This window comes from Bufo gargarizans, chromosome 10, assembly GCF_014858855.1.
Source record: "Bufo gargarizans isolate SCDJY-AF-19 chromosome 10, ASM1485885v1, whole genome shotgun sequence".
In the NCBI taxonomy this organism is placed as follows: Eukaryota; Metazoa; Chordata; class Amphibia; order Anura; family Bufonidae; genus Bufo; species Bufo gargarizans.
This window is the reverse complement of record NC_058089.1, coordinates 78,525,967-78,538,965: the sequence shown is the minus strand read 5'-3', so window position 1 is coordinate 78,538,965 and position 12,999 is coordinate 78,525,967. Positions and strand designations below refer to the sequence as shown.

At 42.0% G+C, this 12,999-nt stretch overlaps 1 protein-coding gene across 1 annotated transcript in view; it reads left to right on the top strand.

Annotated features, from left to right (window-relative positions):
- Positions 1 to 8,396, top strand: part of LOC122920826 (barrier-to-autointegration factor-like) — a 30,647-nt gene extending 22,251 nt beyond the window's left edge. Inside the window, exons 2-3 of the mRNA XM_044270579.1 lie at positions 2,366 to 2,511; positions 7,952 to 8,396. Of these exons, the coding sequence (XP_044126514.1) occupies positions 2,386 to 2,511; positions 7,952 to 8,098 (273 nt within the window). The 5' untranslated portion in view covers positions 2,366 to 2,385 and the 3' untranslated portion in view covers positions 8,099 to 8,396. The remainder of the gene's footprint in view (positions 1 to 2,365; positions 2,512 to 7,951) is intronic.
- The last annotated feature ends 4,603 nt before the right edge of the window (positions 8,397 to 12,999 follow it).

Below are 12,999 nucleotides of genomic sequence, written 5' to 3'. Positions count from 1 at the left end.
TCCTAGAGCCAGAATGTATTCCTTTTTCTGCATGTACGTTGCTTATTTTTTGCATGACAAGATGTAGCTTAGCGGTTCATGGAACGTATTAATAGTTTTTGTTTTTAGGGGGAACACGGCTATTCTAAATATGAATGCAAGAGGTTTTTTTTTACCACTTTCACAAAATAAAACCATTTTTATGGACAAATTGGTAACCTTTATTACTTTTAAAGGGGTTCTTCACCTTTTTAGAGGATGTGTTTAACTCGGAAGACCCCTATCTGTTTAGCTGCCTAGATGCTGTGGTTTTTAGCCCAGCGCTCTGAGCCTGCGCTGCTGGCCCTACACACGGGCACGGGTGCCAGGCCCCCTCTTTCCCTTCTGGTGTTTTGGAAGTTCTGCTTTTCTGTGTTCCGGACTCTGCTTCTTGATTTAATGGATTTTGCTTGTTTGCCACCTGCCTCTGACCTTGGACTTCTATAACGGACTTTGCTTGATCGCTGCCTGCCCTCACTCTAGACTTCCTGACTACATCTTTCTCTATGATCTTTCCGGTATCTCTGACCCTCTGGTCAGCTGCCACTGACTCTGGGACTGCTCTGAAGTGGCCTAATGGCCCAAGCCTATCCTCAGCATCAGAGGCTCTAGTGCAGACCAGGAAGTTACTTAGTCACACCCCTTCAGGGTATAGCCGGTCAGTGGCGCAGTGGGTCCACACTCACTTGCATAACAGAAGTCACTATTGACAGTGGCATCTAGGGAGTTAAATGGCTGGGATAGGATGTTCCCTGCTAAGCAAAACCCCATTAAAAAATAAATAAAAAAATTCATGCCCCTTCATTATAAGATTTCTCTGCTTGGATGATTATCATCCATGTACAGAGGCTATGTCTAATTGTAAGGGAGGGAGACTGCCATAGCAATGTCACACATTACACAATATACACATATTTGACAAAGGTATGCTTGGGAGAATTAAACAATTAATTTTTCAGTAATTATTATTTATTGAGCAAACTACCTTAACATAGCATGAAAAATGTAGGAAAATCAGTTTTCCTAATTCTAAATAAACCCTACAAAATGTATTGATTCATTGAATTCATTTACATCACAATAAAGGCCCCCCTCTACTGTATGTTCCAAAAAAATGGTCAAACATTTTGGGGTAGACTGAGAAACAAAGGTTATGAGTGACTTTTGGTGGCTACTTAGGCAACTGCAGTGCAGGGCCCAGATTTTCAGGGCTGAGCTAGATGTCCAGCCCGGTCAATTAGCAGGCTGATGGGTGCTTCTTCACATGTGGGGGCAGTCCCTGACAGAGAAGAGCTCTTGCTAATGAGACGGTTTGAGTTGCTCATCTCTAAATCAAACAGAACAGCTTGAATAAAGACAGTGGCGTACCGCCAATATAGGCAGGGTACACCACTGCTATGGGGCCCGCGGCACAAGGGGGCCCGGAGCGCACGGAAGGCCCCCTGCAACTGCTCTCATTGCAGGCTCAGCTTGAAGCCCCCCCCGCCCCGAACTTTTACTGACTCTGTGCGCTCCCTAGAACCCAGCCTGGCTGCGTGGTGCGCCTGCACAGCACCACACATTGGGCCAATCAGCATTAGGAGTGTGCAAAGATCCTGCTGCTGATTGGCCCATCGTATCGCAGGCAGCAGGTGCGCACCCAGTGTGGAAGAAGTTGGGAGAGACTTGTGGTGCCCGCCTGCCTCGCCAGTGTCGCCAGCCAAACTGTCATCCCGCAGCCAGTCTGGACCTGTGCCACTGCCAGCCCACCCACACAGTAAGACTGCCCCAGCCCCCAGTCACTATCATTTTAATTTAATTTCTGTACAAATAACAGTCTCTCTTACTGGCACTGGCGTAATTAGAAATGACTGGGCCCCACAGGAAATTTTTTAATGGGCCCCCCCAGTTGTCCAGCACCTCTGTCCGGCAGAGACCCTTGATTTTTTCCGTAATACAGTCCAATTATCGTCCAATAGACAATGTCAAAATATCATACTACAGTATACATATATTTCCATTACTTGTCTATTGGACGATAATTGGACTGTATTAGGGAAGAAGTCAAGTGTCTCTGCCGGTCAGAGGTGCTGGATAACTGGGGGGACCCATTCAAAAATTTGCTGTGGGGCCTGTTCAAAAATTTCCTGTGAGGCCCAGTCATTTCTAATTACACCAGTGTCCCTAACGTTTTTGGTAGGTTATGTATACATTTCTTTATTGGCTAGGAGCCAGGGCAGGAGGTGGGGAGGTGGGATGGGCCAGCCTAGAAGGCAGGGTTAGGGGGCCCAATTCAGATTCTTATGTACATCCCTGTATGAAGAGATTCATGTGTGATAATTCTAACTTAACTTCTCTTGTGATCTAGCTTCTTCAGGTATAGCAAAGATGTCTTCTACATCACAGAAACACAGAGACTTTGTGGCAGAGCCCATGGGAGAGAAGCCAGTGAAGGCTCTTCCTGGCATTGGTGACGTACTGGGAGGAAAGCTTGCTGATAAGGGCTTTGACAAGGTAAGCTTTTGATATACTGAATTTTTCACCCCATAAGACACACTTTTCCCCCCTGAAAGTGTGTGTGTGTGTGTGTGGGGGGGGGGGGGGAAATGCCCCTGCATCTTTGCATCTTATGGGCCAATGTTGACATTTTTACTCTGCTAACACTGATATATCGCCGGCTGCGATGTATTAGCAGGGAGAAAGGAGGGGCTGGAGGCCCTCGCGGTGGGGCCCGGTGCAGTCACTGTACTCTAATACACCGGGCCTCGCACACACCAGTATTTATACGTAAACTGTAGGCAATTGATATGTATACTGTAAGCAATCCATATTGTAAGAGTTAGGTAGCGGGGTGGTCCATGAGCGCGCTCTCTTGAGCACAGATTCCAGGCAACCTCAGTTTTCCATCAACTGTCCATATTTATTGCCAGCTGGTGGTACATAAAATAAACATACACAAACAAAATTCTATGCCTGTCCGGCTCTGACAAAATAGCTGCATTTGCCTTTGGCTGGTTGATAATTGGAGGAGATTTTAATTTAACTCTGAATCCGCTACTGGATTCTTCATCCAAGAGGTCAGCTATTTCGTTCAGGGCACTGAAGTCCCTGCAGACATGTTTTCGGGATATTCATGTCTTAGATATATGGCGGTCAATTCATGGAGATAGGAGGGATTATACTTTCTATTCAACCCCTCATAGATCTTATCAGAGATTGGACTATTTTATGATCCAGGAGAATTGTCTAACTTTAGTTCAGTCTGCTACAATAGATTGCATAACGATGTCTGACCATGCGATGGTTCACTGTGCTATACAGCTCCCTAGTCTGAGAGAGAGAGAGAGAGAGAGTGGTCATGAAGATTAAATCATACGTTACTGGACACTCTATCGCAGTTAGATGCTATTTCTCAGAAACTGCAGGAGTACTTTGATGTTAATGTGAATACTGCAACTACACCTGCCATTACGTGAGAGGCACATAAAGTGGTCATACGTGGGGAATTTATAGCCTTGGGCTCACACGTTAAGAGGGAACGAACAAAACAGCTGACAGAGTTACTGACCCGTATTTTCCAGTTAGAAAGATCACATAAAAAAATCTTTGGCAATAAGGGATCACGAGACATTAGTGGTGCTTAGGCAGGAACTTAAGTCTTTGCTTAATATTAAGGCTGCTAAAGCGTTTCTAATAGTGAAGCATAAGCATTACATTTATGGGAACAGAGGCAGCAAAGTCTTATCTGCTATGACCAAAAAACTAGTAGAGCAAACCTTTATTAAGCAAATGATGACTCAAGAGGGTACGATTACCACGGACGCCTTAGAGATTTCTAAGGTATTTACTGCATATTACCACGATTTATATAACTTACGAAAAGACGAATCTAGTGAAGCGATACGGATCAGACAAGAAAAGACACCATCCTATTTGCAGGAACTAAAGCTACCAGTGCTGTCAACAGCAGAGAAGGAGAGTTTAATTGCCCCAATATCGCTAGAGGAAGTTAAGAAGGTCCTGAAATTAATCCCCAAAGGGAAGAGCCCAGGACCTGATGGTCTGACTGTAGCTTACTACAAAAAATTTCTCCCAATACTAGGCCCTCATATTGTCTCTCTCTTTAATTCCCTATTGAGCGGCACTCCACTGCCCAAGCAGTCTTTAGAAGCTCACATCACGGTTTTGCCGAAACCTGGCAAGGACCCAAATCTACCATCTAGCTACAGACCAATTTCTCTACTCAACGCTGACGTCAAACTATGGGCAAAAGTTTTGGCTTTCAGAGCCTCTTCTTTACTTAAAAGTTTGATCTCCTGATGCTGAAAAGGCGTTGGCAGCCACTCTTCACAAGTTTGGTTTTCCTCCTCAATTTGTGACCGCTGTGCTGTCCCGGTACTCCTCTCCCACATCGAAAATTCGCATAAATGGCAACCTCACCACTCCCTTTGACATCAGGAATGGGACCCGACAAGGTTGCCCGTTATCGCCTACTCTATTTATTTTATGTTTAGAAACTTTTCTTCAGACCATTAGACAGGATAAAGATATACAAGGACTTAGTATTGGTCCCCAAATGCATACAGTGGTGGCCGATGACATGCTTTTATTGCTCTCTAAACCTAGGGTAGCTTTTCCTGCACTTCTTAGGCAGTTAGAGAGTTTTGGGGCTTTGTCTAACTTCAAAATAAACTTAGCCAAATGTGTAGCTTTAGGTGTCAACACCCCACAATCGACCATAGCCCATCTTAAAGCAAACTACCCCTTCCAATGGAGGACAGACAATATTAACTACCTTGGTGTCCAGATAACCAAAAACCCAGATCAACTCTTCTCCCAGAACTACCCTAAGCTACTAGATGATATTAAACAACAACTGAAAGATCTATAAATACCCTTCTTAACATGGTTAGGGAGGAAAAATGTAATTAAAACCTACGTTTTACCTAAACTACTGTATCTGATGCAGACACTACCAGTAGCATTACCCCATCAGTTTCTAGTGCAGGTTAGGAAATTTTTTTACTCTTTTGTCTGGAATCAAGCCAAACCCAGAATTGCATACAGGAGACTGGTGCTACCTAAACACAAAGGTGGTTTTGGACTGCCGGATGTAAATGGATACTATATAGCGATTCAAATGAGGCTACATTCGGAGATAATAAATCCTAAAATTGATAAACTGGGCTGTCAGATAGCGAGGAAACAGCTAGGGCCCAAAGGGCTAGCCTTATTATGGGATATAGGTGGGAAACCTCCATATATAGAAGGTATCCCCATTTCGCTGAAAGGTATGGTTAATTCCTGGTTCAAATTATCTAAATTCCTGCACCCCACCAGCTTCATATCACCTCTTACTCCCATTAGATTTTTGCCTTACTTATTTAACGCAGACTTTAGGGATGACATGGGATTATGGGCAGCTTTAGAGGATGTGGCAGTAGGTGACCTGTTGGTAAACCGTCAAATTCCCAATTTGTCATCTTTGAAGGCCACTTTTGGAAGGGTTCCCTGGACCTTGACACATCACTCGCAATTCAACAAAATATGCATGCAATATTTAAACAACACCTCTAGCAATTATACCCCCACTTGGTATGATGCGATTTGGAGTCAGACAGTGAGCAGTAAAGGCGCAATCTCCCGATTTTATAATAAAATTTTGGAAATTGGTCCAGATACCAAACCTCAGTTTGTTGAGCAATGGGCTAAAGAGATGGATCTTACTATTGACGAAGACACCTAAGAGAGAATACTTGCCCATTCCCATGGTTACTCACGTTGCATAAAAATTCAGAATTCTTTTAAAGTTATTACGAGATGGTACAAGACACCCGATAAGTTACATATCATTTCACCCTCATTTCCTGCGGATTGCTGGAGATGTGGTGAAGCTAGAGGGACAATGTTCCATATATGGTGGTCCTGCCCATCAATAAAGAGTTTCTGGGACATGGTGTCTAATAAGGTGCAAAGTATCTGCAAAATTAACTCGCCTATCACCCCATCTGTAGCTATTCTCAATCTGCCTGATTGTAATTACAGATTAGCAGCACACTCACTGCCGGCACAATTGATTGAAGCTGCTAAACTGCTGATACCAAAATATTGGTTATCCAAGGAGATATCTAGTTTGCGAGAGTGGATGTGCAAGGTCCAGGAGTTATGCCAACTAGAGGAATTAACTAGCTGGGAATCCTTATCCCATGATAAGTTCTTAATGACCTGGGGCAAATGGAAGGAGTGGTATAAATCTGTCTCTGTTGGAGAGTAGAGGGAAAATTTCATATATATCCTCTGCAGTATTATAGGTGTTCTGGCTATGCATCCTGGTTATTCGGGATGGAATTGGCCTATATAAGTTAATCAGAGATTTTTCTATGTGACAGGCAGTATGTATTTCATTAGATGCACATTATTGAGCCGTGTACTAGAGACAAATGTGAATTCTAGCTTGCGTGTGCCTAGATCTGCGTTTTATATTTTTGTCTACTGTAGCATACCCTTGCATGTATCTTTGTAAGTGAATCATGTGACCAGCTGTGTTTATTATGGAGCAGTTATTGTTCTTAATTACTATCTTTTAATATTGTCTTACTATTGGCTGACAATTGAAATAAAATAAAGATTTGACAAAAAAAAAAATGAGGACACTTGGAACTTCACATTGAACAAGAATTCTCAAGTTTTATTATTGGAACTTGGTGAAGTGTCTAGCCTCAAGACATGAAACACGTTGCTTTTAGTCCTGCTGTAATTGTCCTCCTTTACACATCATGAGGGTATAGTTATATAATTTCAGCTGTATGTTGTTTGTTGGGAGTGACCTATTATTATATGTAGGAGGGGTTTATAATAAAGGGTGGGGCCTCGATTTTTGTGTGACACCATTAATCTGCCTGGACTGCCCCTAACCAAAATTTTTGGGTGCTCCCCTGTTGTATTGTATATGGATTGGATTTGCCATAATGCAATTTTTTTTAAAGAATCTGTGGCAGAAATCCAAGTCTAAGGTTGCCTTCACACGCGGCAGATTTTCTGGCAGAAAGTTCCACGACTAAAAAATCTGTTCCATTTTATGTTGCAGATTCTATCAGGATGTAGGTGTGTAGAGTATTCTCCTAAATTTATGAACATGGCCATTAGCACCTAACAGTTTTGCCCGAGTTGCCGGAGGAAATAATTTTTTATTTTTATTTTGAATATATAGTAAATTTAGAATGATCACATTTGTACTGAACCACAGAATAAAGCTATCATATTTGTTATACCACACAGTGAACGCCGTAACAATAAATTCCACAAATGTTAAAATTGCAGTTTTTTTAATCTTTCCCCCTAAAAGGAAAATAATAAAAGTTTTTTAATACACTATGTGTACTCCAAAATGGTTCCTAAAAAAAAAAAAAACTCATCCTGTAAAATCAAGAATTTTATTTAGAAGGCTGCTGAACACAGAGGGATAAATGTTACTGGGGGCATATTGCTAGGTTATGCCCCCAATGTCTGATAGGTGCAGGTCCCACCTCTGGGACCCGTACCTATATCGAGAACAGAGCCTTGAAAGTCACGGAGGGCACACCGCGCATGCATGGCCGCCCTCCATTAATTTCTATGGGGCTGCCGAAAATAGCTCTAAAATGGAGCCCTCAAAGAGAAGAACAGTGGACCATGCATGTTCAGCTGCCCTCCATTCATTTTTATGGGACCGCTGCAAATAGCCTAGCGCTGGCTCAGCTATTTCCATGTGCTCCATAGACGTGAATGAAGCAGTGGCTTCGCTTGCGCAGTTTACTTCCCATTCGTTTCTATAGGACTTCCTAAAATAAAGTGCCTATAAAGTTTTACGGATAGGGGCCAGTCCCAGAGGTGGGCATGAGCTATGATATAACTTGAGTTATGTTATCGTGTCAGTCTACACTTTACCTAAATACACCATTTCTTTATTTTCTAGGCCTATACTGTCTTGGGTCAGTTTCTCGTGAAGAAGAAAAATGAAAAGCAATTTACAGATTGGTTGAAGGGCATCTGTGGCGCTGATAAAAAACAGGCAGGTGATTGTTTTTGCAGTCTGAAAGAATGGTGTAATTCTTTCTTGTAAGAATATTGCCTTCCCAAGTCCAGCCTCTGAAGTTCAAGAACAGCATGCTACCTGCAATATCCAACTATGAGCAAGCAAGACATCTTGGTTCATTAAATTGCCACCAGGTGTACAAAAAAGACGACGTGCATCTGGTCACAACAGCTCAATGTATTCTTAAAGCTTCAAGACTTTTCATAATTGTAATGTCTCTTTATTCTGACAAAAATATTTATTTTAATGTATCCAAAGGTGACTTAAGAATAGCCCATTGCTGCTTTATATAAAACATAAATAAATCACAGCGTAATGGCATTTACCATGCAGTAAAAGTAACGTGATCCTTTTATAGATCAGGTAATTATGGATGCGGCGATACCAGACATGTTTAGTGTTTTTTTATTTTGAACCAATTATATGTGTGGATATAGGAAAAAGGTTACATTATTTTTTTTTACCTTTTTTTTTTTTTACCCTTTTTTTTTTTTACCCTTTTTTTTTTTTACCCTTTTTTTTTTTTACCCAGACCCACTTGGTTCTTGAAGATCCAGTGGGTCTGATGCATCTACAATACACTGCAGTACACTGTATAGTGTACTGCAATGTAATTGTATTTACACTTAGCCTGATCAGGCTCCTGATTTAACATACAGCTACCATGCGGATGGCCATCTTGAACTGGGTGGGGGTTTGAGATGGGGTTGGGGGCATGTTCCCCACACTAACCATTCAAGCATCAGGCTGCTACCACAGCAGAGCAGTGGCCCGATGGTTAGCCCCTTCCATACAGACATCCCTAAGGGCCACAGCATAGAAGGCTTTATGTCTGCAGTTTCAAGCAGAGTGTCAGCTTTATGTTACAGCTGACACTCTGCACCGCTCTGCCATCTTGAAGTTGGAACAGATATTGGGTCAAAATTAGGCAGTCACAACTGAAACGTCAATACATGGCGTCTCATGACAAGCCAGCTTTTGAAAAAAAAAATTAAGAAGACAAACATAAAGGTGCCAGCGCCACTCTCTACACAATCAGGGTGGAAAAAGTATTAGTGGCCCAAGAGACCAAGACAACAGGCCTCCGAGTGGAAAGGTGAAGCATCCACACAGTACAGTAAAATACAGTGATGGTGATAGTGATGTAATAAAGATACTTTGGCTATACCAAATGAGTCAATATGAATTGTATATAGGTACAGTCAGGTCCATAAATATTGGGACACCGACACAATTCGAACATTTTTGGCTCTATACACCACCACAATGGATTTGAAATAAAACAAACAAGATGTGCTTTAACTTCAGTCAGCTTTAATTTGAGGGTATTTACATCCAAATCAGGTGAACGGTGTAGGAATAACAGTTTGCACATGTGCCTCCCACTTGTTGAGGGACCAAATGTAATGGGACAGAATAATAATCATAAATCAAACTTTCACTTTTTAATACTTGGTTGCAAATACTTTGCAGTCAATTACAGCCTGAAGTCTGGAAAGCACAGACATCACCAGATGCTGGGTTTCATCCCTGGTGAAGCTCTGCCAGGCCTCCACTGCAACTGTCTTCTGTTTCTGCTTGTTTTTGGGGCATTTTCCCTTCAGTTTTGTCTTCAGCAAGTGAAATGCATGCTCAATCAGATTCAGGTCAGGTGATTGACTTGGTCATTGCATAATATTCAACTTCTTTCCCTTAAAAAACTCTTTGGTTGCTTTTGCAGTATGCTTTGGGTCATTGTCCATCTGCACTGTAAAGCGCCGTCCAATGAGTTCTGAAGCATTTGGCTGAATATGAGCAGATAATATTGCCCGAAAAACTTCAGAATTCATCCTGCTGCTTTTGTCAGCAGTCACATCATCAATAAATACAAGAGAACCAGTTTGATTGGCAGTCATACATGCCCACGCCATGACACTACCACCACCATGCTTCACTGAAGAGGTGGTATGCTTAGGATCATGAGCAGTTCCTTTCCTTCTCCATACTCTTCTCTTCGCATCACTCTGGTACAAGTTGATCTTGGTCTCATCTGTCCATAGGATGTTTTTCCAGAACTGTGAAGGCTTTTTTAGATGTCGTTTGGCAAACTCTAATCTGGCCTTCCTGTTTTTGAGGCTTACCAATGGTTTACATCTTGTGGTGAAGTCTTCTCTTGATTGTTGACTTTGATACACATACACCTAACTCCTGGAGAGTGTTCCTGATCTGGCCAACTGCTGTGAAGGGTGTTTTCTTCACCAGGGAAATAATTCTTTGATCATCCACCACAGTTGTTTTCCGTGGTCTTCCGGGTCTTTTAGTGTTGCTGTGCTCACCGATGTGTTCCTTCTTTTTAAGAATGTTCCAAACAGTTGTTTTGGTCACGCCTAATGTTTTTGAGATCTCTCTGATGGGTTTGTTCTGTTTTTTCAGCCTAATGATGGCTTGCTTCACTGATAGTGACAGCTCTTTGGATCTCATCTTGAGAGTTGACAGCAACAAATTCCAAATGCAAATAGCACACTTGAAATTAACTCTGGACCTTTTATCTGTTCATTGTAATTGGAATAACGAGGTAATAACAAACACCTGGCCATGGAACAGCTTAGAAGCCAATTGTCCCATTACTTTTGGTCCCTTAACAAGTGGGAGGTATATATGAAAACTGTTGTAATTCCTACATCGTTCATCTGATTCGGATGTAAATCCCCTCAAATTAAAGCTGACAGTCTGCAGTTAAAGCACATCTTGTTTGTTTCATTTAAAAATCCATTGTGGTGGTGTATAGAGCCAAAAATGTTAGAATTGTGTTGATGTCCCAATATTTATGGACCTGACTGTAATTAAACAATCATTAATATTAAATTAAAAACGTGTAACACGTACTTATAATGATAAGTAAAAACAATCCAGAGTATAACCCTGGTTAACTCACTTCACAGGGGGGTTTGCCACCAGGACAAAGCTCAAGACACCTGGGGCATGACCCCCCAGCCAGGATCGCCTGTAGTATATTGTAGATTGACGTCAGCGCTCCAGTCGTACCATGAAGGTGATAAATGGCACGTGGGTCAGCAACTTCTTCATCAATCGCTTTATTGCAAGAATATGCGGCTCAACGCATTTCATCAGGAGCAAGGATAATAGGAAATAAGGCTGATGCTTGCAATAAAGCGATTGATGAAGAAGTTGCTGACCCACGTGCTGTTTATCACCTTCAAGAGAGACCTATAATCCAACACTGAGATTGATAAGCTATAACATTTTTTTTTATTGAAATACATGATTAAAAACATTCAATAGGAGATGAAACAAATCAATATCAAAAGTGCGGTACAACCCTGGGAGAAATTGGTAAAAGGTGTGACATAAAACAGAGCCTGGAGAGAGAATATAGAGATCAATCTAAAGGTTAGGCATCTAATTGATATAGTACAAGAGATGCCATAAATGTAAAGTGCAAGTTCAGACCACAGATAAGCAGCAAGGAAAATCACGGCTCTGCCCTACTACATAGCTCGTAAATACATCAATAAAGTAGACATCTAATCAATAAAGTGCAAAAGTGCCATAATGAAATGCATGTGAAAGCCACATATAAATGGCAAGAATCATGGCACTATCCTGCAAAGGCTCATCAGTAATATATATTGTAAACTCAATGTAAATGTAGATAGTCACATACTGTAAATCAAAGTAATAACTCCACAGGAAGACCGCACACCCCCTTCAAGGTACGACTGGAGCACAGAGAAATATCAAAAGTTTTGATTGGGGGTGTTAAAGTGCGAAAACCCTTACCAATTACAAAAATTAGGAGGGAGCAGATCTTACATATCACTCTGTCTGTCCTCAAGAGATGGAGTCAATGAAAAGTCCATGGGCCAGTGTAAATCCCATCTCCTGCAGTGAGGAGAAAGAGCATGCTATGCAAGAGCTTCCCTTTTCTTTGTTCTAGAGATTAATGAGGGTCTCAGACCCTTGCCAAACAAAACTTTAGCTATGTCTCTATGAAAACTCAGTTTTGCTGAATGTCTGCTGACAATCTACAAACTGTATGGGGGAGACACTATTGTAGTAACAGTAATTAACCTCCCCATTGTAAGCCGCGTACCGGGGTGGGATCCCCAGGATACAACAAAGTCACGAACGAGGAAAGCAACTCCAACACCAGCTTTTGCCAAAACAGTTTTACTAACACGTCATAATAAACACAACCACAAATGCTGACAACATAGAATAAATTTACATACACCCAGCCCAAAGGCGGAGACCCTTGTGTTGCACAGCACGGCACCCTCTGATGGATGCCAGCGGCAATTTTGTGGCGATTTACTTACTGGCGGGCATAACTAAAACTGCCTCGCTGTACCTATTATTACCCTGAACAAAACACAAACAATTGTTTGGATGCTTAGCATATGCTGACCTGCGGTGCTACACAACAGTTTACAATCTTACCGTGCTCTATATTATTCCCTCTCCCATAACTAGTACGGTAGCATGTGCCTGATTGTTACTCCTGAGAAAAACGCTGAACTGGACAGAGCTCGAGGGGGTGTTTAGGGGTGTTTAACAGATCTCAAATGTGTAATGTCCCTTTTAGTAATGGAGTCCTTGCATTACCAGTAGCAACACTTTAGACCTAACACAAGCAGAGACCCTAACTAGCTAACTAAAGGCCTGGTCTCAGTCTCTAGGCGACAATGCTACAATGAGTGAGTTGCGTGCACGATCTTACCTACCCGGGTCTGCTCTTTATCCACTGATGACTCTGAACCAAGCAACCAGTCTCTCCAGCAAACATGAGGTCCTGCAGAGTATGCAGCTTTGTTCCTTAGCTGTCAGCCTTCCTAGAAACAATCATCCTTTCCCTGGACAGGATCTTTGTCTTGGACAACGATCAGCTTCACTCAGCTGCAGCTGTGGTCACTAAAGGGGTCCTCTCA